The sequence below is a fragment of the Drosophila mauritiana genome, chromosome 3R (genome assembly GCF_004382145.1).
Source record: "Drosophila mauritiana strain mau12 chromosome 3R, ASM438214v1, whole genome shotgun sequence".
NCBI lineage: Eukaryota > Metazoa > Arthropoda > Insecta > Diptera > Drosophilidae > Drosophila > Drosophila mauritiana.
In genome coordinates this window covers 18,636,665-18,662,453 of record NC_046670.1, presented here as the reverse complement: position 1 = coordinate 18,662,453, position 25,789 = coordinate 18,636,665, and the positions used below count along the sequence as shown (strand labels likewise).

The 25,789-nt window shown below is 42.5% G+C and overlaps 4 protein-coding genes across 5 annotated transcripts; 3 read left to right on the top strand and 1 right to left on the bottom strand.

Moving 5' to 3' along the window:
• The first annotated feature begins 542 nt into the window (after window positions 1–542).
• On the top strand, window positions 543–16,606 carry LOC117143562 (tyrosine-protein phosphatase vhp-1). The gene is made up of 4 exons (XM_033308306.1): window positions 543–777; window positions 2,857–3,003; window positions 5,594–5,818; window positions 14,820–16,606. The coding sequence occupies exons 1-4, from the start codon at window positions 543–545 to the stop codon at window positions 15,650–15,652; spliced, it is 1,440 nt and encodes a 479-aa protein (XP_033164197.1). The 3' UTR covers window positions 15,653–16,606.
• Window positions 16,607–16,833: 227 nt separating this feature from the next.
• On the top strand, window positions 16,834–19,564 carry LOC117143951 (probable ATP-dependent RNA helicase DDX43). 2 transcript variants are annotated; one of them, XM_033308885.1, is made up of 5 exons: window positions 16,834–16,929; window positions 17,033–17,814; window positions 17,874–18,382; window positions 18,443–19,078; window positions 19,136–19,564. In XM_033308885.1, exons 2-5 carry the CDS (start codon window positions 17,143–17,145, stop codon window positions 19,455–19,457), a joined length of 2,139 nt encoding a protein of 712 aa, XP_033164776.1. In that variant the 5' UTR covers window positions 16,834–16,929; window positions 17,033–17,142; the 3' UTR covers window positions 19,458–19,564. The 2 variants fall into 2 exon arrangements, with proteins under 2 accessions (XP_033164776.1, XP_033164775.1); XM_033308884.1 differs by lacking the exon at window positions 16,834–16,929 and having other exon boundaries at window positions 17,002–17,814.
• A 25-nt stretch (window positions 19,565–19,589) lies between these two features.
• On the bottom strand, window positions 19,590–20,697 carry LOC117143952 (pre-mRNA-splicing factor ISY1 homolog). Its single transcript, XM_033308886.1, has 4 exons — window positions 20,629–20,697; window positions 20,546–20,568; window positions 20,324–20,484; window positions 19,590–20,262 (listed from the first exon to the last, which is right to left on the bottom strand). Exons 1-4 carry the CDS (start codon window positions 20,629–20,631, stop codon window positions 19,631–19,633), a joined length of 819 nt encoding a protein of 272 aa, XP_033164777.1. The 5' UTR covers window positions 20,632–20,697; the 3' UTR covers window positions 19,590–19,630.
• Window positions 20,698–20,943: 246 nt separating this feature from the next.
• LOC117144638 (ADP-ribosylation factor-like protein 8) lies at window positions 20,944–23,874 on the top strand. The gene is made up of 4 exons (XM_033309934.1): window positions 20,944–21,197; window positions 22,414–22,568; window positions 22,635–22,796; window positions 22,864–23,874. The coding sequence occupies exons 1-4, from the start codon at window positions 21,075–21,077 to the stop codon at window positions 22,982–22,984; spliced, it is 561 nt and encodes a 186-aa protein (XP_033165825.1). The 5' UTR covers window positions 20,944–21,074; the 3' UTR covers window positions 22,985–23,874.
• The last annotated feature ends 1,915 nt before the right edge of the window (window positions 23,875–25,789 follow it).

The window sequence follows — 25,789 nt, the reverse complement described above, 5'->3', positions numbered from 1 at the left end:
TCGTGCGCTCATTCATTCGTTCATTCATTCGCCTTTTGAGTACCGCTTCGAACGGTTGTGTCTACACCTTTGCACAACGAGTTCGAAAAAAACTAAGCTCCGCGCGAAAACAGTAGGAAATTAAAACTAGAATATTTCTGGTAAAAACATTTATCATTGGATACAATAATAATAATTTCAACACAAATCGTGAGAAGAGGAAACAAACAATTTATACAAAAATAAGGTAGAGCATAAACGAAAAAACGAGATCTACAACCCGCGCGTTTTCCGATTAATGAATTAAAAAGTGTGCGTGCTACAAGTGGAAATAAAACTCGATTTCTGGGCCCCCGACTTTTGGTTGCAACACACTTTATAACGGGAAGTGGCTCAACAAGTGGCTCGGGGATTATCTAATAAAGCCCTCCTACCGAAAATCATACTTAAATAATATAGATTATTATACGGGCAGCAAGCAACAAATAAAATATACATATATCAATTTTAAAACAACCAAAGGCCCCCATGTGTATGTATGTGTGTAGTGTGAGCGCGTGCATATGTGTGTGAATCGAGAAACGCAGAGCAGCAGCAACAATAATAGCAACAACGCTACAACGGCAACGTCAACAGCACGCAACAACAACAGCCACAACGGGCGCTGTGAGTGCGACGGAGACGGCGACAGCGTGAGTCATATACAAAGTGAAATGAAAATGCGGATAAAGCGAGAAGCGCCGTGTCTTCTGTTATTTATGCCAATCCAAAATACAAACAACAACAATCGCATTGGTGGTAAGTACAAAAAGAAGCTAAAAAAAAGAATCAAGTCAACAGAAATAAGCAATAAGAAAAATCGTACAATTTAAGATTACACTTAAACCAATCAAAAGAGCGGGACAGGGAAAACGTATTAATCCCTCTCTCTTGCTCTCTTGATTTTTACCGCTTGGCATGCTGTTTACTTTTGCAGGGGCGCGAAAGAGAGGGGGCGCACACGTAAGCGTCTCCATTTCATTTCTACAAAAGCAAAAACAAGCAAAAAGAAACGAACTCGAGAGAGATCAGAGACTCAGAGTCAGTTACTTTTTTTCGCTCCATACGTGACTCACAATTCGCGTGTCTTTCAAAAATAAAAGCAAAAGAAGCGTTTCGATTCGTTTCTGTTGGCTGGTTAAATGAAAAAAATCAGTCAGTCCAACAAAATAAGAGTACAAATAAAAAAAAATAAAACAACAGAAAAAATGTAAAGCAAAGCAGGTTTCTCAAGCGGCCTGGCAACGCTGAAAAACCCGCTTTGAAACGACCTTTCGAGTACGAATTCATCGGCACAACAACAACAGAAGAAGGGAGAAGCGTGCGAAGGAGGAGGCCAAAAGGGGAGCAGAAGGAGAAAAAGCAACAGCCGCGGCAACAACTCGAAACTGAAGTTGGGAGTCGGTGAGAAAGAGCGGCAGAGCAGGAAGGGTAGTTGCAGGGGGCCAGGGGCGAAACGAAAAAGGGGTACCCTCGTTGAGTGGCCTAAGTTAAAGTTCCAAATAGTCACAATCTCTTTATGAATCTCTTAAAATTATATCATCTTAAAGTGACAGTAAGCACACATTTACTACCTTGCTGCAAAGTTTTCTAGACAATAAACAGCGAATTACTAATAACAGTAAACATAATGGCGAATCGCCGCAACCCAAAAGATGATCAAAATAGTTAACAGAAAGCTGATGCATGGCTAATTTCCAAAAGTAAACAAGCCACTGTATACTAATTAGCACTTTCCTATTTTCTACTCTACTTCACACCACTCCACCCTTTCCCACACCATAGGCCCCCCTCCGAAACCCACACACTCCAGACGCAGACGCCCCTGGAGGTTTGCAATGCACTCTTGGCATGCGATTTTACTTGTTTTACTAGCCGCAAACAACAACAACGAAAAAAAAAAACAGAACCAACGTTTCCTGCCGCGGTGAAAAGTTGGTTGTATTTTTTTTTTGAGACTGTTGCTTTTTCTGTGTTGTTTTTTGGCTTTTGAGGTCGCTTGGCTGATAACAGCAATTTTGTACCCCAGTAGTTTGCTCCAAGTTGTTTTGCTTTTCAGCATAAAAGAGACTATACTTTCTGGCAAGGCTGATAAAGTCGACTTGATCAAGTCAGCACAGTCCGAACTCCTAAGACCACTTTAAAAACATAATACAAACTGTAGCATTGGTTATCTTATCAAGTTCTTTTCTTTTGACGGAAGGCTGAAATGATACCCTTCAATCAAAGAATCTGGCTTAAAATAAAAGTTTAGTGTAGGAGAAAAATGGTACTTGAAGTTTTTAAAAGCGAATATTTACTGCAAGATTAATTTTAATAATATTCAAAGAGATCTGAACATAAATATCCCAGCATTAAAAACCCAACATTGCCGTATTAAAACCATTTTTTGTTGACAGCTTTTGTTCACAACACTTATAAATGAATGATTTTGCTCGTGTTTTACTATAGTGTACTATTAAATTGGTATCGGACAAGCTTACAAAGCGTTCTCTAATTATGCCTGCTCACTGTGATAAGCGACTTGTGAGCTGCGAGCGAATGTGGAAAACTTTGGCTTTGCATTCGCTCGTAATCAGGCGAAAAAGAAAAAAACTCTAGAGCCGAAATAAATGTCTTACGTCAGTTTTGGCAGGCGGCAATCGAAACGAAATATTTTTGCGGTTTATTTGAACGGGGAACCTGGCGCGACAAGTTTTTCGCACTGTGGTCCATACACGGGCCGTGCTGACATCATGGGTTATAAAATTAAGCAAATCGCTAACCGCCAATTAAAATCAGTTTTTAAATCACCGCATTAATGCGTATTTTCTGGTCTTCGTCTCCTTCCCTCTGCAGCCAATCAGAAGGACTATCCCAACAAGCGGTCCAGGGAGAATCTGGCATGTGACGAAGTGACATCGACGACGTCATCATCCACGGCAATGAACGGCGGCGGACGGACGCCGGCGCTAACCCGCAGCTGCTCCAGTCCGGCGGTCTACGGTAAGTGAAAGTCGGCGAAAGGGGGAACCCAGCGCAAAGGTATGCGACCCGAAGACGGGTTTCAAGCCACACGCTCTGTGAGTCAGTTAGAAATTTTTTGCAAATCTTGGCTGTGAATCGTCATGAATTTTGGTATGCAATAAGTTACAAACCTAATATTGCCACATGCTAACTTGGAGCATTGCATATTGAAAACTAGCAGAGATATGATAAGACAATCAATGATTCACTCATAGTAGATGGCATAGATTGCACACCAAAGCAGCTGATCGCAATAACTGTGCTAGTAAGGAAGTTACAAAGCATTGCGATCAAGAACGGAACTCAAGGGGCACCATATCGCAACCCGATCGAGCAATCTCTCGATTGTTCTGCTGTTGCATATTTGCATGTTTGTATAGTGCTGCTTGTGCTTATCATTGCATTTCATTTCCTACTTGGCCCAAGTTCCGCACCCCCCTCCAAACTGACCGTTCTGATACTACAACATGGCGATAAATTGTCTCAGATTGTCATACAATCTTTCCGTCATTTCGCCCCATCTCTTTCTCACACTGGTGAGCTCTGCTTTAACATTAAAAACAAACAGTTTTGTTTTTGCTTTGGCACGTGCTGTGAGATAAATCGCTCGCTCTGTGGCGCCCTCTCGCTCGCACCTTTAACTCGTATTTTTGCACGTTACGAAATGTGGTGTACGTATATGTACATACATGTGTATGAAAAGTATGCGAAAGCAGCAAAACACATGCAAAACAATAATAACAAAGGTAGCAACAACAACGGCTGTCATACAGAGAAATTTTCAATGTCAAACTTTTGCATATTACTCAGTTACTCACGTTGGGCATCGTACTAAATCTCGGCTTTGAGTGGGGTAACCCTCAACTTATACATGCATATGAATGTACATATGTACATATATACCGTTTTTCCACCTGACAGAGGTGTGATCGCATCGTGATGCTTCCTTGGGCTTCAGTATTTTCCATATACTATAGTAATGCATTATTATAGATGAAAAAGTAAAAATACTTTTTAGTTCAATCATAATCTCAGGCCTATACTAAAGTTAAAAATCATTTGATTTCAATATACATTATCGGTCAATATATTTCCAATGCAACATTTGGAGATAAGTGTTTCTAAAGCTCTCAGCTATAGAAGCAGTTATTTCAAATTATTTCACATATTTGTAAAAAAAATGAATAAGCAATGACTCACAATAGGTCACAGTTATAATCAGTCGTAGTTCACCACCAAAACAAAGGAAACTCCCAAAATGTAATCATATTTTTTTTATGAAGTTGGCAATACCCTGGGCTAACAAATTACCGATCGATTGCTGTTTTGGGGATCTATAGACCACCTCCATTACAATGTTTGTTAGTAAAACACTAGCGATTCCTGTTTATCGAATCGACAGCTGAGTCACTGTGGAATTATTTATGAAATCTGTTAATTGCATTCTTAATACATTACTGTGTACTGTGTGTATATATATATGTAGTATTATCAGAAGGGGCTTGCTGGCGTAAATGCCGCAATGACAATCATCTTTACGTGTAAAGTAAAGTTCCAACGTGCTGCCGATGACTAATGCAAGTGATTTCCGTGTGACCCACAAAGTGCAGCCAGCCCAAATAAATAAATATAAATGAAAAACACGAAGTTGCGTTGCCATGGCTCTCAGTGCTATCAATTAACACGCAAGCCAATGACAAATAATCGATGGAAGGGAGTCGATGGGTGGATGGGGAGGGGTGTCTATGGCCAAAACCGCAGGGCATATGCTGGTCCCTGGGACAGCACTTTTATCTAAACATTACACTGCCAAAAAGAAGTGTGTCATTTCAATTCAAAAAGATATCTTTCAAAGAAGAAGTTTCATTCTTGCGTAGGGGTGTTGTACGAAAAAGCCTTAGGCCATCGAAAGAAGTTCCAGGGTAGTTTTTCTTTCAAAGGTGAACTTTGGTTTTTCGGAGTGTAGTTAGACGGTGCACAATTATAGATACACATAGAGAGGGAAGGAAAAACAATTGCGCGGCTCATTGAGAGTGCTACGAACTCGGGGACGGCCATGAGGCAATGTGAAGCCACCCCTCGGCCCGCTGACCGCCCCTGCCGCCTTCCCCTTGCCCTCCACCACCTTCGGCTTCGCCCACTGCCAATAAAACTGAACCCAACTGAACTGAGACTATGCCTCTGTGTGTGGCATGACTCATGCAACAGCAACAGAGGCCCCAGCAGACGAATCCAATCGAAACGAAAACGCTCCGCGGTGGTGGAGTAGGTGAAGGGGCTGGGATGAACAAAAAATAAACAATTTGTTGTAGCAAAATTTAGACGTTGTGTACAACAATAGATACAGAAAACAGGGCATGCCCATCCCCATCGCAATGATCATTTGCCCAGACTCTTTTGTGGCATGACATCGCGAATTGGCAAACTTCCATCGCTTTATAGAGAGCGAAAGAGATAGAGATCCCCGACAATGGGCACTTTTTGTACGGCGTTTGGGGGCAGCAAGAACTTTTCCATTATTTACTCATAAAAACTAATGATCCGATCCGATCCGCATGTATCTTTGCAGATATAGAAACACACCCCGCCTCGCCCGTTTTCCCGCATCTATTGCTGGGCAATGGCCGCGACGCCGACGATCCCAGCAGCGTGGGCGCCAACTGTGTGCTGAACGTTACCTGCCAAAGTCCCAATGAGAGCCATCTGCAGGGCCTCAAGTACATGCAAATACCTGCCAGCGATACGCCACATCAGAACATCAAGCAGTACTTCCAGGAGGCCTACGACTTTATCGGTGAGTTTCCATTACCATATCATACCACCAGCATAAGAACTATTTGTATATTTAAGATGAGTATTCCAAAGATACAAGTAATATGAACGCTGAAAGCTACGTTTTGAAGAATTAACAGTATTTTCCATAGAAAAGTTCTAGGAAGATGACAAATACTTTCAACTCATTAAAAGAAAAAAAAAACCTGCATGGTCGTGAAAGTTTTCAAATATTTGACAGAGATTAGGCGGCTTGTCAGCCTAATCTTGGAAAAATAATGTAAAATTCTGAGGAAGCTAGAGCTCCCCGAATTCAGTCTGAGAATCCGTGTTACGCTTAGTCATCATCTTGGCGATTTGCGATTGGCAATTGCCAAACGTGACTTGTTATTGGATGCCTGGCGGGCTTTTTCCGCGGTCAGCGGGCTCATTTGTGGATTTTGCATAACGGTTTTCGTCTGGCTTCCAGTCGCCTTTCTTCGTTGGGTCTGCTTGGAAAATTCGTTATTGACTTTTTTGTTTGCCCCCTTTTTTTTGGCTTATTGTATTGTGTGCTCTTGGCATTTCGTGCTGCCCTCAGCGCTTTTTCCACACAACCAAGCGCACTATACAAATTGTTAATTTTAAATGAAAATAATAATATGTAGCCTGCTCCACTGAGACGCAAAAAAGGGGGCACGAGGTGGGAACGAGGAGAGAACTTTAGCCGTGGAATATAATGCTGACGTCAATCGCATTTTTCCATTTCCATTTTCTATGTCCAAAGCTGTTCATAAAGTATTTTTGTTTTGCTTTTTTTATACACATATATAACTTTTTTTTTTCATCCAAGCTAATGTCTTGGCACGTGTGCACGAGCTTTGTCGTTCTTATTGCTGCTTTTGTTTCTCGGTATTATTAATGTTTTTTGTAGCGTCTGTGGTTTAAGTAGTGCAAATATTTCATTTAAAACAAGCGCGAGAAAAAGTGTGGGCGGGTACGAGCGACCGACGACCTCCAAACTAGGTGTCTCTAAAAAGTGATAATATTGTTCTACACGGATTGTATCGTACTCGGTTTTCAAAGCATATGCTTAATTTTAAATGCCTTTGACCCTATTTTAAGTAAATATGGGTATTTGTTGGATTATATTTCAGTACATTGAATGAACAGGCCAAATTCGTAGAAGAAATCATATGAAATCGATCCTAGACCTTATTCATATTATAAATTGAATTATAGGAATTATTCATATTATTAACATATAAAAAGTTAAAAGGCTCAATGTGCAATTTTAATATTTGCTATAATCTTCCGTTTATAGCTAATTAGAAGTAAATCGCAAACGATTTCAAAGCAAAGCTCAAATCAAAGTAATTTCCAACATGGAATGCATGTATCTATCCAACTCCCTCGCTCCCACGAAGACAATTGGGGTGTGTTGATAAGGAGCAATGCTCCTTCCACCTCAAAAAGTTTTTGTTGTGACTGCTCCTACGCTTATCCATTCGCCTCTCTTCGTCGCCTCCTTCGCTCCTTCCGTCCTCTGTTCTCCTTCTCCTCCTTTGGCCGTCGCATTGTTGTTGCTGTTGCGTGTTGGCGTTGGCAGACAGCATGGCGGCAGCGGCGTCGTCGTCGCATTGTTGTTGCTGCCGTAACTGTGTTGCGACTTTGGCCACACTGAAAAACATAACTGATAGAAGAAAGGATTTGAAAAAAAAATTGCTCTTTTAGTTCACTTTTGTAAGTGTTACCAAGTGAGTTTTAAAACTTCAATATTTTTTAAAATGAAGATGGTTTAATATTCAGTATAACCTTAACGAAATGCCAAATAGAAGTTACTTGAAAGTTATGGCCTTGCGAAGGTCGATCTTTGTAGATAAAGGTTTATCATAGAGTAAACTCGGTAGAATTTGATAGTAGGAGCCACAAGTATAGCCGTTTTTTGTCGGTGCAGACCAGTTTGCACGGGCAATGGAAACTTTATGCAGATTGCAGCAGCAACAACAAGGCTAGCTAACCCAACCAGCCAACCGCAAACGTCCTTTCTGATAAGGGTTGTGTCCTCGTCGCGCTTCCTGCGCTGCCCGAGTGTTAATGTATTTTTGGCCACCACTGTGCCCTGGCACGATGATGACTCATCGCCATTACGTTTCGTTGTTCGTTCACAATGCAATGTGGAACACAGAGAGCGAGATGGCGAGAGAGTGGGTGGGCGATAGGTTGTGGTGGGTGGTGGTGGGTGGGAGGTTGGGTGAACGGTACAGCCGCATCGATTTTTCTGTTGGCTTCTTATTGTTGCTATTTATTGCGCCGCCAACGGCACTTCTCACCCCTCTCTTTTCCTCCGGCGCTGTTTCGTTTTGGCATATGTTCTATTTTTGTAAACATTTCGGTTCCTGTTCATGAGTCATCGATTCGGTTTTTCTTCTTTTAGTGGGTTATCCTTGTGCGTGCGGCCTCGACTGTTGGTGTTTTATGGTCGTTGTTGTTGTTGTGGATTTCAGGTGCGGGGCGCAGCAACAGCTGGTTAATATCGCTTCCTCTCTCTTGCTCGCCTGCGCTCTTTATTTCATTTGCATCTGTCGGATCGGATCAGAATCCTTGATTCAGACTTCTTTTGAACGCTACACAGAATGAAATCTAAATATTAAATGATTTATGTTTAAAATATGATTAAAGCTTTAAAATATAAAAATGAAAATGTGCTCCTATTAATTGTTTCTCCTTAACTTCGCCGCTTTTATACATGCTTAAGTATTATTTTTATAAATGCTCTACCTCTCTCGCTCACTCACACCCGCGCAGCAACACATTAGTACTCAGGCACGAAGTAACGGTGGATGGGGACACGGACAAGAGAAAGAGGAAGCAAAAGGAGGTGGCAGCGGCGGCGAAGAAGAAGAAGCGGGGAAAAGTATACGTACAATTTTGTACTGAGTGCATGAGTCATGATTTCGCTTCTCTGTTTGTGTTTGTGAGTTTGTGTGTGTTTGCCCCGGCCTTTTGCGCATTCGTTTTTGGTTTGCCGTCGTCACCTTATGCCTATTATTATTGTTTTATTTCGCCTGAATATATGCTGATCCCCTTCTTCGTGTGCTTCCTCTTCTACCGTACAACTTATGATTTCTCATTGTTGCGCTGCTTTTCGTTTTCCATTCATTATAACAGCACTTTGTGTGCGCGGGGGTGGCGGGGTGTTGGGGGATGTAGGAAAAGAGGAAGCACCGCTATTTTGAAGCAGAGCTTGAAATGAGCTCAACGCCGGCAGAGACAGCGGCAGAGGCTCATTAGGCGACGGCAGAGTTCGAGGCCCCAATTGTTGTAGTTGTAGTCGGATAATGCTAATGTCATTATGCTGTGTCATTAACATGAACGATAAACCAAACCGAGCCACTTGGCCTAGAAAGCAATCAAAGCCTCAATTGTCAGGAAATTGAACGGTATTGCAATCTGTAATATTCGCTCTATTGCACTTGTAATGGAGATTTGGACATTACAAGGACTTTTCAGATGTCCCAAAAAGTTAGGAACTAAAAACATATGACATTTGCATCTATTTATGTGTATGCAAGGTTTTGTTTCATAACCCAAGAAAAGATCTTTAAACATTAAGAAGTAAAATCTTACTTCCTTCAAGGTATCTGACATTTTCAAACACAAGGCCATAATTATAAACAAACGTTCCGCCTAAATAGGCCAAGAATACCAGATGCTGAGGTAAATAAACAGAATAGCAAGGTTTAAATTCGAAATAGAGATCTCTCACAGCAATGCTCGATCTATCTATCTATTATCTTGGTGCTTTCTAGCCGATTCCACTTCCTTCCCTACGATCACCATCCAATTTGTCAAGTTATCGCCGCAATGTCTGTACTGACTGTACCCATATTATTTGTGCGCCAAGCTATCAAGTTATCAAGCCGTCAACTTTTATCTGCCAACGACGGAGAGGCCTCTTTGGCGAACTAACTTAATCTACAACGGAGCATGCAAACATACATACATATATAGATTTTTATATATACGGTTACGGGTTACGTTTACGGGACATTCGAGGTACAATTACGGGTTGTTGTGGACACACGGTCGTAGAAGCAGCTAAGTAAACTGAAAGCGGAGGCCCCTCGAGAGCATTTGGTGATAGCCACATTTTATAAATGTACATGCATAGAATTGGACAGCTGATTAGATAAAACTATGAATTCATATGTTCAAATATATACCGACAGTTTAGAAAATAGATGGTTCTAATATAAAAACCCAATATTGTTTTCCCAAGTAACTCAGCTACAAAGTACTGAGTATAAAATGAAAGAACCCAAAAAAATCAAAATCCTTCGGCTAATGAGTAATCGAGAATCCGCCTGCCAACAACAAACAAAAAATAATTAACCGAAACAACAACCAAAAACCCGAGGTGACATTTTTGTTGGCCCCCGTGCGCATAATTTCAATATTCGTCAGCAGGCTATTTTTAAAATGCAAAAATCGACGAAGCGAAACAAACTGAAAATCTTCGCACAGGAATTTCGAATTTGAAATTTGCGTTGCGGCTTCGTTCTTTTTATTGTTATTGTTGTATCGAAATTATAAGGCTCTTAATCATTTTACAGGGAACCCAAGGCCCGCACTTCCTCGTTTTTCTCTACACGGAAAAAAATATGATTAATATACACATGAATTATTTAGAATATCACTTTTAAGATCGTAAGATGGGATCGTTGTTACTTCAACGAAAAAGGAGGGAAAACAAAAACAACTCATTGTGTACTTATTCATCAATACCTCCCTTTTGAGACTTTTGCGCCCGCGCACTCTGTATTTCCCAAGTGTTTGATTTGCGCGCAATTTGTTTATGAAACATTCCGTTTGTTGTTATTGCCGTCGCGCATGCTCTTCGTGAATCACCCGAGGAGAGCCCTGATCCATCTACCTGCCTCCCTTACTCACTCACGCACTCACTCACTCACTCACTCACTCACTACCCACTATTCACCCCGACCCGACCCGCCTGAGTTGAAGGCGACTTCAAAGTGCAGGCTGTCTTGTTAGGGGGGCTTTGTTGTTTCCGTATGACTCGACACGTCAAAGTCGAGATTCGCCAAGTTGAAGGTCAAGTCGAGATCCCCACTCTCTTTGTTTTGGATGATTCAGCGGCGTCTTATCGCCATTTAAGTGTCCTGGCACTGGCACCTGCCGCACTCAGACTCGCACTACGTCTGTCTCTTTCGGTCGGCATACGGCCGTCTCTTTCTGGCTGAATCAGAAACCCGTATGAGTAAGCGGGTATTCTTAATGATAAACGGTCGACGAAAGTAATTAAATATTTTGTACATAAACAAAACTACTTGTTGCTTGACAACGTGCTCTGGTTAAAACAGTCAGCAGCATAAAAATAACATCGACCTATAGAAGTTTATAAAAATAACGAAGGCTTGAAAAATGCTTACTTCATTAAGTAAGAAGTGTTAAATGCAATTCATTCCTAAAAATACTCCTATTACTTTAATTGATTTATTATGACCCTGAACATCCTTTGCTCTTGTACTATTTCTCTGAACATTGCTGTAAAACATAAAACAACTCATTCATATATCATGTTCCCCCTGCTCAAAGGTTGTTTCTGTTTTGGATTCTGATTCCGATTCTGTTGCCGTTTCTGTTTCTGGCCATGACTCAGAGGGAGTTGCGAGAGTTTCGCGCCCTCGGACACATTTGGTTGACCCTTGGGTCCGAGATCCGGGACTTAATCATCACAAGAAAAAGTGAAATGATGCATTGGGCAAGCGGACATTGAGACCAAGAACCGAAAACGACGCGACAAGTCGTCATCGTCGTTGGCTGGCGAGACGGCGATACCATCCACCATATAGCCCCATTTGATCCCATACCATCGGCCAGGCATCCCAGCTGTCAGACAGTCGTCTGCCACTTGGCCCACTTCTGAGCCGAAATCACCAGATGACGCACCCGGGGGCCGGACACTAAAAAAAAAGAGAAGAAACATCGCTACTGTTGCACTTAATCATACATTCATTGGTGTAAGAATTCGGTGACGACGACTACCCAAAGTTGGCATTACGCATCGCCCCCCAAATGGACGACTCTCAGCCCTTTGGAATGGTGGCAACGTGTACTGCCCCATTATAGGCACGACACGCCGGGATCCATCAGTCATTCACAGTCATCGGCGGAATATGTGCTCCGGTGAACTAAGTCGGTTTAGTCATACGCATGCAAGGCTCTATTGGCGATTAGTAATTCCCCACAGCATATATGGTCGCATATTTGTCACGAACAATAAACAATTACCAAAGCCCGGCTTCCCAATAATCGATCAAAGCGTCCGCTTCGAGTTCCGTTCTCAGGGATCGAAACTTACACAGAAAAATGCAAAAATGACTTAAAAGATAAACAAACAGATAATTGTTGTCTTTCTTGAAACATGATGAATAGTTTCAAGAAAACAGTTATAGGATGCTATAAATGATACAGCATTGAAATCGTTTTACAAAACTGTAAACTAGTTTCTCCCAAAAATGAACTTCATTTGATTTCTCAACACTGCTAGTTCTCAGTTCTTAAATTGAACCCCAGTCCAATTAGGCAGAACAACTTCATAGTGACTAAAACTAGACTTTTGCGAAATTCATTCATCATTAACAGCTACGTGTGGCTAGTTTTTGCGAAACTCCTTAGAATTAGCCCCTTTCCCCCTGTCATTCTGCATTATAATAGCTTGGACCGTTCTAGCCCACATATGATGTGAGTCATGTGGCAGGCGCGTTTACGGCGCGTTTTATGCGCGATTTTAACTGTCTGAGCGACGGGGTCATTAACTAAGAGGATTTATGAGCGCCGTGCGAATGGAACTCAACTGAGAACCATGGAACCGAACGGAACTGGACGGAACGGAACGGGGACGGTGACCAATTGTCTGCCATTGTACGCTTAATGGCCATCTCTCGTTATCTATGCGTCTGTCTGTTGGCCTCCTCCTCCACCCCTTGATTCGATCCGATCGGTGGGTCTATTTTTGGCCAGCCTATAGATTGGTCATCTCTTTATTTGCCAATTTTGATTCTGCCACTGTATACTCACAGAATGATGGTCAATGATTCAAATATCATCAACTATCTAGCTTAAGAAAATCTTTTATGGATTTCAGCATGATAGTATTTATTGTAAAAACCCCCTTTCTAAGTCGAAACCATGACAAATTGACCATTTTGGTTGCTTCATCTCTATCTACTGTAGTTTTCTTAGCCAAGAATCCATTTTTGGGGCTCTGACGTCCGTACTTTGGGTATTTGAGCACCCAGAACCTCCATTTTCCAGGGTTATCTTTGAATGGTAGTTGATTATTTATTTATGATGGATTTTCCCCGGGCCCGGTTATTGTTGCTATATCATCACAATCGTCCCGATAACACGGTTAACTCGATTTAATGTCACTTGACTGGTTGGTTGGTTGGTTGGTGTGTAAACGGCAATTCATAGTTGTAGTCGAAATTTGTGAAATCGAAGTTGTGCGGTAGGGAAGGTCTCCTTATCGGAGTCCACTTTGTGCCCCCACCGTTCATTGATAAATCAAAAACACACTGCTATCTCACCACTTCAGCTAGAATAGGGAAAAAGGGGTGGGTCTCGGGCGGTTATTGTATATCAAATGGTGAGGGCTGACAATATGGCTGCAATTTCTAGTGAGTTACACGCGCCTTTCAGATTTATCGCTGATATCACCTCCTGGCTGCATGACAAGCAGAGGGGTTTATTTTATAATGGGGGTGTGCAGAGTGCACTGCGCGAAAAGGGGGTGCGGTTGGGGGAGGTAGGCGCCTGCCTGGTGACTAACAAGGCTTCTGCCCGACTGGCTGGTTATCAGCTGTTTGGAAATCAGACAAGTGTGTTGCCTTGTTTGCATTATGAGTAAGCATCGATTAGGAAAGGCTGTCCCATTCCCCCCCTGAAAACCCCTCTCGGAAGCCACCCATTTTTTGTGCTCACCACCAAACCCAAAATCACACCACAACCAATTCCTGTGCGATAAGATATAAAGCTTATTTTTCGATGGTGACTTTATATGGTTACAGTCATACTTCTATAATCAAAAACCAATGTTTCCACCCGAGCTGATAAGTTGTATAGTTTATTTAATTTATTTAAGTTTATTTATATAATAAGAAGCGAATTCAAGTTATATTCTGTGGTATTACAACATATCCACTTTAGTGAGTCGATACTGTACATTAAGTATGGTGAGCCTTGGAAAAAAGTGCGCCGTATGCTGCGGATTCTTCTGGGCTCTCTTCCTCTTCCTTCTGCCGCTTATCTTTGGCCAAAAATAACAACGTAAATTATGAGTTAATGTGCCCACGTGTGTGTGTGAGTGTGCTTGCGTCTGTGCAAGTGTGCGAGTGTGCGCGCGTGAGGGTATAAAAATGTTCTGTCAATAAGCCTTGTTGTCGCTTTGTTGTTGTTGCTATTGCTGTTGCCTCTGGCGATGATGATGACTCATATCAGCAAAATTCTCACAGTTGAGTTGCCGAGCGGGAGAGTGGGAGAGCGAACTCGAAGAGCGAGAGGCGAGCAGCCCACAACACAGACACAAATACACTGAAAGTATCGACAGGGCGATATCAACACAGCGGCAACATCATCGAAGCTTCCACGTCCGACACTCAAAATTCGAAAAGTTTCTCCGTCGCCAGAGATGCAATACAAGGGCTAAAAATAGCTAAAAGAAGAAGCTAAAAAAAGTAAATTCTAAAGCTAAAGAACTGATCTTAACAATCAATCGTGATCAAGAGAAAATAAAACACACTTTCTGTCTTTTATTATTGAATTTCATATATCACAATTTCTAGCTTAAATCTAAAACCCATAGAAAAAATTCATCAGTCAAGGGTGTTCTATGAGAAGATAGTAGCTCATAATCATTAAGAGCCCCCAATTGTATTGTAGCATATTTTTTGATCAATAAACTTTTTACCCTCTTATCAGCCGACTAAAACGCACATTTTCTCCTTGATATTTTGCAGAAGATGCACGTAAAACGGGTTCCCGAGTGCTGCTGCACTGCCACGCGGGGATTTCGCGGAGCGCCACCATCGCCATCGCCTACGTCATGCGGTACAAGTCGCTCTCCCTGCTGGAGGCCTACAAGCTGGTGAAAGTGGCCCGGCCGATCATCTCGCCCAATCTGAACTTCATGGGCCAGCTGCTGGAGCTGGAGCAGAATTTGCGCAAGAGCGGAGTCCTGGCGCCCGCAACCCCGCACCTGAATAGTCCTAGCAATCCTTCGGCATCTTCTGTGGGATTAAGCACCCAATCTAGTCAACTGGTGGAGCAGCCGGAGGAGGAGGAGATAGAGGAGAAGCGGGAACAGCGGGAACGCGGCAAATCCAAGTCGGATAGCGAGGCTATGGACGAGGATGGGTTCGATTACGATGATGTGGACAGCGGCGCCGGCAGCCTGGCGGGCAGTAACTGCTCATCCAGGTTGACCTCGCCGCCGATTACCCCAGATGACGATGCGCCAAGCACTTCGGCGGCAGCGTCGACGGTTTCGGAACTAGATTCACCCAGCTCCACAAGCAGCAGCAGTGGCATCTGCTCACTGCTGCAGTCCACCAGCTCATCCGTATCACCCTGCGCAATCAGCAAGCCAAATCTGCTGTCGCCCACGCGGCAGTTGGCTCTGTTCAAGCGGAATTCGCCCGCCAAACTGCGATTGGATCTGGAGTCCAGCTATGCGCCTGCGTCACCCATCCCAAACACCATGCCCTGGCTTTCGGTGCCATCGACGCCCGTCTGCGAGGAGGCACCGGATAGCCGGATTAACCATTTGGCCAGCAACTTGACGAGGGACTGAGATAAGGTGCCCGCGAAAAGCCGCCGTCAACGAGCAGCAGTGAAAAGAAAGAAAATGTGCACCCAATTGCCGCATTCTTTATGATCAAAACTAGAATTGATAAAGCTGTACGTTTTTCGAGGACAAGTAGAAAATGATCAAGTTTTGATGTATTTTATAACTACTTATTTACTGAAACTAAGGAATTTTTTACCTGGCTGAAAAAATATAGATTTTATTAAGTCAGAAACGGCGAGAGGGCTGCTACTTCCTATTAAACAAGGTGATGCTAAATGGTTTCTCAAGCCACCTCTGCAACGTGTAAATAAAAACGTTCAATATCTGTACATACAAACGTACCTAAAACAAAACACAAGGGAAAGAAATACCAATTGCAGCTTAAACTATGTACTTGCAATACCTTTTAAGAGCTTTTGTAATGTATTTCCTCTTCGCCCCTGAAGCAACCACAAAGCGAAACCCACTAATATAATCCAAAACAAGCAACTGGAGAAATTGTTTAAGAGAAATAAAACCTCGTAAATGTTAATTTAGTTTAAATTTAGCTGTAAGCGATTCTTAACTATACCTACCTACATATACACACGTAAACTATATTAAACTTCACATAGAACAATGAAATCCAAAATGCACTGCAACTATTTCTGCTGACTTGCCACACAAATCGAACCCAACCAATTCCCCCAAAAATATTATAAACCCCGCCATATACACAGCAAAGATCTTATCAAAACTGTTCTAAGTTTTATCAATCCGCTATAGCCACTCTAATAGTTTAGTTACTTCTTGAAAGTGAAAAAAGTTTGTGTTTTCTAGTTTTAATTATTTATATGAAGCGAGTGTGTGAGAGGATTATGATTCATTTCGTATTAGATCGTAAGTCTATTAAGCTAAGCTACACCTGAGCAGTGTAATGCGAGTGCTAAGTAAAAGGAAATTATAATAGTAACCAAACCAACTGCTGTTTTCTTTTGCATTTTTTAAACAGGACCGCCAAAATGTTGAAAAGTGTTATACATTTCGAAGTTATGGAACTTAAAAGCACTGCTTTGCAGCCCTGAAGCGCGCCAGCCCTGCCGGTGAAACTTGGAAATATCGATAACAAAGTAACTGGGTATATCGAAATGTGATAATAGTAATTTATTTTTTTGGAAAATCCACAGCTTTTATTTGCTTATCATGAATTTTATAATATCATCTAATACTAAAGGCTACATTGGAACTAATAAACTTATATTCTATTTATGATAAGCTACCCTTGATAAGAAGCAAATATGGTAGGCACACGTTTAAATTTAAGTTTGTTTTTATGATTTCTAGGACGATTAACTAAATGCTCAAAATTAATCGATAATCTTCCCTGGTTGCGGTACAACTCAGCTCATAGAACACACACAAACGCACGCGGTGTTCACCGTTTAAAAGTGCACAAGCGAATTGCAAAGTCAGCAATTTTTTCACCGAATCTCATCGAAATAAAGGGTTCCAATATGTCGGAGCTCGATTGGGACGATCCAAACTATGTTGAGAAACCGGCGGTGCCTCAGGAGTACTCCAAGCTAAATGATAAGTACGAAAGGAGTATCCGGCGAGATGGTAACTCACGTGGATACAAAGGAGAGCGAAATGACTACGGCGGAGAACGACGAGGCTATCGCGGTAAACGCGATGATGACGGCGGTGGACGTCGCGACTATCGGGATAATTACGGAGCAGGCTGTCGTGATAGTCGCGACAGCGGTGGTGGAGGAGGAGGAGAAGGCTTTAGCGAATCCTTGAGCATCGCTTCCGAGATGGTCGGAAAAGTTATTGGAAGAGGCGGCTCCAATGTATCCCGGATCCAGAACGACTTCAATGTTCGCGTCAAAGTGGACAAGTACGACTTAATAGTCAAGATAACTGGTAGCATCCAGAGCAACGTCCTCGATGCTATCGATCACGTTCGCAAGCAGATCACTAATTCGGGTGATAGGGGACGGGATCGTGGTAGTAGGGACCACGTGTCCAATGAAAGACATGATGGAGGCGGTGGCGGTGGCGGTGGCGGATACGACAGATCCAAGGGGAGTAGCTACGAATTCAATCCCCCTTCTTCTGAGTCCAATAACGACAATGGGGATCTTACGGGCACCATCGATTGGGCAGCCCTGAATAAAGCTTCGGTGAGTATAAAAATAACATTTTTTAGATTCTAAAAGATGTGACCCATTGATCCTTACAGATAGCAGCTACTGCGGCACGGTGGTCCAAGTGTCCACCGCTAACAAAGAACTTTTACAAGGAGGCTCCTGAAGTGGCCAATCTGACAAAATCGGAGATCGAACGCATTCGCGAGGAGAACAACAAGATAACAGTTTCTTATGTTTTCGAGCCAAAGGAGGGGGAAACGGCGCCGCCTATCCCAAATCCAGTTTGGACCTTCGAGCAATGCTTTGCCGAATATCCAGATATGCTTGGGGAGATTACCAAAATGGGCTTCCCCAAACCCTCGCCCATCCAATCGCAGGCGTGGCCCATTCTGCTCCAAGGTCATGACATGATCGGTATCGCCCAAACAGGCACTGGCAAAACACTAGCCTTTCTTCTGCCCGGAATGATTCACACTGAGTACCAGAGTACGCCCCGGGGCACGAGGGGCGGAGCTAACGTTCTGGTGCTGGCACCCACTCGGGAGTTGGCTCTGCAAATCGAAATGGAGGTCAACAAGTACTCCTTCCGCGGCATGAAAGCGTAAGTATCCTAATCGAGCTTTGAGTGAGTTCCGTTTCACCAAAACAACACAATTTGCAGAGTTTGTGTGTACGGCGGTGGCGATCGCAACATGCAGATATCCGACTTGGAGCGCGGTGCGGAGATCATTATCTGCACCCCGGGACGCCTGAACGATCTGATAATGGCCAATGTTATTGATGTGAGCACCATCACTTATCTGGTGCTTGACGAGGCAGATCGCATGCTGGACATGGGTTTCGAGCCGCAGATCCGGAAGGTGATGCTAGACATCCGTCCGGACCGTCAGACCATAATGACTTCGGCCACTTGGCCACCAGGAGTACGTCGTTTAGCGCAGAGCTACATGAAGAATCCCATCCAGGTGTGTGTCGGATCGCTCGATTTGGCGGCCACGCATTCGGTGAAACAAGTGATTAAATTGATGGAGGATGACATGGCCAAATTCAACACCATTACATCTTTCGTTAAGAATATGAGCAATACGGACAAGATCATCATATTTTGTGGACGCAAGGTTCGTGCTGATGACCTATCCAGTGAACTTACGCTGGATGGTTTCATGACCCAGTGCATTCATGGTAACCGCGATCAGATGGATCGTGAGCAGGCTATAGCCGATATTAAGTCCGGCGTCGTGCGCATTCTGGTTGCTACCGATGTGGCATCCCGTGGCCTGGATATTGAGGATATCACGTAAGCAAATTTTTCGACTCGAGGTACCCATTAGTTATTATTTTTCCATCCACAAAGGCATGTCATCAACTATGATTTTCCGCGCAACATCGAGGAGTATGTGCACCGCGTTGGTCGCACCGGTCGTGCTGGCCGACAGGGCACCTCAATAAGCTTTTTTACCCGCGAGGATTGGGGTATGGCCAAGGAACTAATTGACATTCTGCAGGAGGCGGAGCAGGAAGTGCCCGACGAACTGCACAACATGGCTAGACGATTTAAAGCCATGAAGGACAAGCGCGCTGCTGAAGGCGGCGGTTTTGGAGGAAGAGGTGGTCGCTTTGGTGGCGGCGGTGGACGTGGCGGCGGACGCCGAAATTTCGATCAATTTCAATACTGATTCATTCTACATTTTCTAGTAATTAGAGACCAAAGCGCATTGAAGTGCCTTGCCAAAAATTGTTTAACTATTTATCTATTTCAATTATAGATGATCTTAACCAAAAATATGCCGTGTTAAAAGAACATGCGATTTGAATGTATCTAACTAAGAGTTTTGAATGTTTATTGAACTTAGTTAGCGCCACCGGCGTATTTTTCCAGCAGTTCCTTTTTCCGCTGGCGGAGCAGAGCTTCCTGTACATCCTGTTGGGTCGGCACGGGAACGTGGGCGGTGAACTTGGGTGCCAAAAGGCCGTGAGGATCCTCCACGGCGGCTCGAGCCTTGGCATCCTCGATGGCTTCGCGTGCTGGTCCCGAAAGAGGATATATTTCGTCCTCCTCTTCGTCATCGATTATGCGACCATCTCTGGCCATTTTCTCGCGCCATTCCTGCACGGCCTTCTGAATGGCCGCTCGTTCGATGCGTTCCTCCAGAGGGATTAGGACACCATCTTCGTCGTCCCGATAGCCGTAGTATTCGGCATCTATGTCCTTCATTAGTTCAGCGCGGGATTTCCTGGGTGGCGGCGGAGGATCCTGCTCAAAGAGCTCGCGAACGCCCGGCAGATCCTTGGCGGCTCCAAAGTATTTGTAGCCTCGATTGCCGGGAACTTCGCGACCCTCTGCATCGAACATCTTGGGACCATAGCGTCTATAGTGGGGGCCACCCAATGCGGATATCTGATTTTCCCAATGCCGTTTCTCACGTAGCAACTTGTTGATTTCATCGTTCAGATCGCGAATCCGGAATTCTCCCAAGCCAGCTATAAGTGGTCAGTATTAGTGAATATCTTAAGAGAGAAATAAATAAACCGAAATAGGTACCATTCTGTATCTGAGCCACCTTCTTCGATACGTCGCGTATAATCTCCAGGCGGAACTTCTCGCATCTGGGCAAATCGTGGCACTCGGAGGCCAAATAGGGCCGGCGTTCCTTTTCACCAGATTCCACTTCTTTTGCGGCCCGCCAACGTGCCAAAGTTGTCCTGCCAAAAATAAGCGGGTGAGTGTTGGAAATCGTATGTTACGTATTTCCGGGTTACTTACATTGCCTTCTCTGCATTGCGCGCCTGAAAATATACATTTATTACTCATTTAAATAAAATTTTTAAAATTATCGCTACGCTTACCATTTTGTTTACTATCTTCTTCTGCCTTAACTGCCAGTCACAGCGAACTTCACAGAATTCGGTTGCACGTTATCGATAGCAAGTACAGTAAATATTGTACAGTAGCGATGTAACATGTATCTTTAATTAAACATATTATTAATATTAACGCTGAAGCCCGAAGACATAATATTATTTTTTGGTACTTAAATCCATGTTTTCTATATACCATATATATTTTCTTTTCGTTTAATTGGATACTTGCTGGAATAAACGATTACCATTCACTACGAATACTACTAAGTACGCAGTGTTGGTCAAAGTGTTGGCCATTCTTCACAACCGCGCACTTGGCCACACTGACCTGCCTAGTTGTTTTTTCACGCCAAGATTTACGCTCTGTGGAAAAGGAAACCTTTTTTCGCGAATTTCAAGCAGATCCCGACCAGAAACACACCTGCCCCAGGATGTTGGCCCTCATCAACAGGATCCTCGAGTGGTTCAAGAGCATCTTCTGGAAAGAGGAGATGGAACTCACGCTGGTGGGGCTGCAGTTCTCCGGGAAGACGACGTTCGTCAATGTTATTGCAGTGAGTATTTTCGCAGTGGGTGTGTGCGAATTCGTGTGGGTGTATGGGTGAGAGGGTGGTTTTTTTTTTGTGTGTGGTCGTCTGTTGAGGGGCGGGGAGGGGGTTCAGGGAAAGCCGGGGGATCAGCTACTACTTAAAGAGCATTACAAACCCCCAGTGACAAAGGAATTGGCATTAGCTCGAGTCCCCCACTCTAACATTGTTTATTTTTTATCTTTTCGTACTCCCAGTTTCTTTCACTGCATCCGTAATTAACGCTGTGCTAACCGTTTTCTTTTAGTGGTAAAGTTTACCGTTCCTGCCGCCGTAATCAATAAACCTACATATACCCCATATATACGCATGTTTCTCCGCACAATGACGCCATTATCAGCACTTCGAACCCTGACCCCGCATTCCCGTACCGCCTCCCTGATTTTTGTCACACATTTCTGCACGCTGATAATGCGACGATCTGAAGTTACCAGTTACTGGAAATCGTAGATAGTTGCACTTGCCAGGCGTTCCGGGAGGTGGAGTTACTACTGCCTTTGTGACCGCCTGACTGACTTATTATGAGTCATGTGAATTCGATTCGAATGTCTGCCCGCATCTACGGGAAATTTGTTTGTTCAAGTGCTCCCGAAATGGAAATATTCCTCTGCTTATCACTGCTATTAGACTCCAATTCCAGAATTCAGATTCCTGCATTAGTGTAATGTTCAGGTTCGGAATGCAAACAAACTTGTGGGTGGCGGCAATTAGTCACTTTCCCCATTTCACTAGCAATTACTAACAAAACGTTCTTCGAGATAAGCTTTCTATATACCTTTAGTACACCTTTTTAATTTAAACTAAGGCACAGAATTAACATGTTGCCATTTTAGGAGTTTTCGATTATCTTATTGTAAGTATATGTAAAGTAGAAAGTATGGGGTTAGAATCATTCAACAATTTAACTGTTGTAGGTTGAATTAATTGTAGTACAAAATGAAATTGTTTAATCAATACTAAAAGTTTTCACACTAGTTATTTATTTAAGCGCATTTTTAAAAAGAATACTAAATTTGTAAAGATTTGGATGCTGTCGTGTGTAAGAATAAAATTTTTTACACGAGTTTTACATTATGTTTGATTGCATACTTTTAGGCTTTGTTCTTTGCAGACTAAGTTGCTGATATAAAAGTTGATTTTATTTAAGATATGATTACTTACTAATTATTTTTGTTTCTTTTAGTCCGGCCAATTCGCTGAGGACATGATACCCACAGTTGGATTCAACATGCGCAAGATCACCAGAGGCAATGTGACCATCAAGGTGTGGGACATCGGAGGCCAGCCTCGATTCCGATCCATGTGGGAGCGCTATTGTCGCGGCGTTAATGCGATTGTGTAAGCAATAATGCTACTTAAGCAACAATGGGTAGTCAGTTATCACTGTACTGTATTTATCAACAGCTACATGGTGGACGCAGCCGATCTGGACAAATTGGAGGCCTCTAGGAACGAGCTGCACTCACTGTTGGACAAACCGCAGCTCGCCGGCATTCCAGTGCTCGTGCTGGGCAACAAACGAGATCTTCCAGGCGCCCTCGATGAAACCGGACTCATCGAACGCATGTGAGTGCCTTAAAATTATTAAAAGTATTTTAAAAATTGTAAATTAACCATTTAAAATTTATTGCAGGAATCTATCGAGCATACAGGACCGTGAAATCTGCTGTTATAGTATTTCCTGCAAGGAGAAGGACAACATTGACATAACGCTGCAGTGGTTAATTCAACATTCGAAAAGCCAAAGTCGTTAGATAACGAACACCGACATACACACAACTCCCTACCCTCTACACTCACACACTTAGGCACTATATCTCACACAGAACAACTATCTATACATATATACACTAATAATAATTTGCAGAGTGATGAACAATGAGCAAAGCCAGCAGTAAGCCAACTATTTGGGGTACAAGATTGATAAACAAAACTAAAACACAGCGAGTAATAACTATGCCTTGAAAAATCTGTTTGTACGTATGGTAATAATGTCTGCATGTATGTTGTATGTGATTTCGCAGTGCAGGGTTCGGGTGCTCGACATTCTCGAATTTGTAGACTCACAAAGGGAAGATGCTTAAACAAATTCTGTGTACTTTGTAAGTTTTGTTAGTTAATCTATGCCGAAGCACACTCAAGAGTATACAACCAGTTAGTATTCCATTCTAACTTGATCGACCCTATATATATATATAGATATGTGTGTCGCCTCTACAAATTTCGTTGGTCGTCTCCACGTTTAGTTAGACTTATGTTTAGTGTTTATTGGTGTGATTATATACATATTATTTTTATTGTTTTTGTATTCAATATATATTTTACATTTCGCTTATATGCTTCGATGCGGATTATTTTAAACTGGAATTTTTGCTTAGCGAAAACTGGAATGCGAAAGCAGCGGAAAAGCATAAATTTAAAGACGTTTTAAACTATAAATATATATTAAAACAATATGAATGTAAATTCAATTAAGCAAGTGAAAGCCATAGTTAAAGAAATTCCATGATTGATTGTAAAATACGCAAAAAAAATTGTTGAGATTTTCTAGCTGCAGCCCAAAAACCGACTTGCGATCCTTAAGCCTTGTCACGCTTTTCCTATACTCATTAACATTCACCTAGTTAATTATGATAATTTATATGAAACAGCAATGCAAATTATAAACTACAATAACCAAATTTTGAAAACTGAAAACGAGCAAGGCATACAAACAACAGCGAGAAAACGAAACATAAATGAAAAACCAATAAAGACAAATTATAAAAACATTACAAAACCCCAAGTGAGTCTCATAAATTACAAATAACTGAGATTGCGGCGATTGCGAGCATCAAATATTCCAAACACTTGTTCGAATGTAATTTATAGAGTCAAGACGACCAGCATTAGTCGGCCACCCAAATGCAGACGTTGCAGGCTAACAATTGATAGATGCAGACAGCGCTATGAACGCATAAATATCGGGAAACGAGTAGCTGCGAGTGCCATGGCCCTTGGCTAATTAGAAATTCTGTGTGCAGAATCAAGGCACTGCTACCGGAGGATCGGCACGGAGGAGGGGAGCTGGTGGACAAGGGCTCTTCCAGGAATACGCGTCAAGCACGAGCCGTGCGATTGAGTGAGTCATGCTCAAATACTTGCATGCCCCATGTCTCTGTAGCTTCCTGCTTCCTTTGGAAGTCCGAATAATACGCAGCAATCTTCCTGCCGCACACATTGCGCGTTCGTTTCCTAAGTCTTTCGTTTTGTCGCTCGCCTCATATTTCAAATTGCGTTAATTACACTTTTAAATGCGGGGTATTAACAGGGCCAGCGATAAGCATCTCGCTGCGCCATTTGCCACAAGCCAAACATTCGGCCATAACTCGAGGCGAATCTCCGACGAATAAAAAAAAATATACCGCTAACGATGTGCTCGTAAATTTTCATACCAAAACTATAAACGAGCATCAACAAGCCGAAAACATTTGCGAACATTACGCATATGCCCTGTGCTTAGATGTCGTATAAAATCGTAAAGACAAGTGGACAGTGCGGTTCATAGCTTTAAAACAACTAATTGATATACTATACATAGAAGTGATGAAAAAGATTGTTGGTTGTTTGTCATTGAATTGACGTATTCATTAACCGATTAGTTGACTGGTCTTTAATTGCAAGTGGTTTTATCTGATCTGAAGTTGTCAGCGATAGCAAATTGAATGGACTTTTTTAAGTTAATTAATTATTGCAGAATCAATTGGTTAGACAAGTGGATATTTTTCGAATAAATGATTTGTGACTCTATTCGCTTTAACTTATGAACCCCACTGTATTCGACGTGTAAAATAAAAATGATATTCTTGCTGCTGCCACAAAGGCAGACGGTGCTTAGTTCTTTCTGCTTAATTTTCAGCGATTTGTGCGACTTGTGCTGATTATATAATGACAAATAAAACATGCCCAAACAACATTTAAATTTGTTGTAGCTGTTTTTTTATATTTGCGCAGACCCCATCGAGCCAGATCCATTCATTTGTATGCGCCACAGTTGCCATCATCGTGACTCCTTTGATGAAAAGCCGTCAAGTCAACAAATGCAAAAAAGAAAAAAAATTAATGATGAAAATGAAATCAAAAAAAAAAAAAGAATGAGCAAATCACATTAACAAAAAATAAACTAGGCGGGGTGTTGACCATAAATTTACGCAGAAATACCTAATTTATATATTCAAGATAATTTATTAATATGTGGATTACAATCTCTTGGGGTTCCTGCGAGTCGGTGGAGATTCATGATTTCTGAGATGATAGCTTTTCACTAGAAAAAGGTTGCTCAATATGTATTACCTCATAACTGAGTGTCATTAAAGTAAGTCAACCTTCGATCGATCGCCATTTTCTAACCAAATTGTTCTTAAATATATTTTAATTGAAGACCCCCACAATGGTTGCTGCACGAGGCCACCAAAAGTGTGTCTGGCCCGAACATGCTGTGCCACCTGAAAAGTTCCTGGAACTGTGGCATTGGACCCCTGCCCAGAAACAATAACCCGAAGCTGGCATAAAGTTCAGGC

What these genes read in the sequence shown, in the direction of transcription:
- LOC117143952 (XM_033308886.1), bottom strand. An exon ending in CGCAATGCAGAGAAGGCAAT is followed by an intron (nt 20,485 to 20,545) that starts GTAAGTAACCCG and finishes TATTTTTGGCAG; the next exon opens with GACAACTTTGGCACGTTGGC. An exon ending in GGTGGCTCAGATACAGAATG is followed by an intron (nt 20,263 to 20,323) that starts GTACCTATTTCG and finishes GACCACTTATAG; the next exon opens with CTGGCTTGGGAGAATTCCGG.
- LOC117143951 (XM_033308885.1), top strand. Translation starts at nt 17,143, where the DNA reads ATGTCGGAGCTCGATTGGGACGATCCAAACTATGTTGAGAAACCGGCG. An exon ending in CAGCCCTGAATAAAGCTTCG is followed by an intron (nt 17,815 to 17,873) that starts GTGAGTATAAAA and finishes TGATCCTTACAG; the next exon opens with ATAGCAGCTACTGCGGCACG. An exon ending in TCCTTCCGCGGCATGAAAGC is followed by an intron (nt 18,383 to 18,442) that starts GTAAGTATCCTA and finishes CACAATTTGCAG; the next exon opens with AGTTTGTGTGTACGGCGGTG.
- LOC117143562 (XM_033308306.1), top strand. Translation starts at nt 543, where the DNA reads ATGTGTGTGAATCGAGAAACGCAGAGCAGCAGCAACAATAATAGCAAC. An exon ending in CTCCAGTCCGGCGGTCTACG is followed by an intron (nt 3,004 to 5,593) that starts GTAAGTGAAAGT and finishes GTATCTTTGCAG; the next exon opens with ATATAGAAACACACCCCGCC. An exon ending in GGAGGCCTACGACTTTATCG is followed by an intron (nt 5,819 to 14,819) that starts GTGAGTTTCCAT and finishes GATATTTTGCAG; the next exon opens with AAGATGCACGTAAAACGGGT.
- LOC117144638 (XM_033309934.1), top strand. Translation starts at nt 21,075, where the DNA reads ATGTTGGCCCTCATCAACAGGATCCTCGAGTGGTTCAAGAGCATCTTC. An exon ending in CGCGGCGTTAATGCGATTGT is followed by an intron (nt 22,569 to 22,634) that starts GTAAGCAATAAT and finishes ATTTATCAACAG; the next exon opens with CTACATGGTGGACGCAGCCG. An exon ending in ACCGGACTCATCGAACGCAT is followed by an intron (nt 22,797 to 22,863) that starts GTGAGTGCCTTA and finishes AATTTATTGCAG; the next exon opens with GAATCTATCGAGCATACAGG.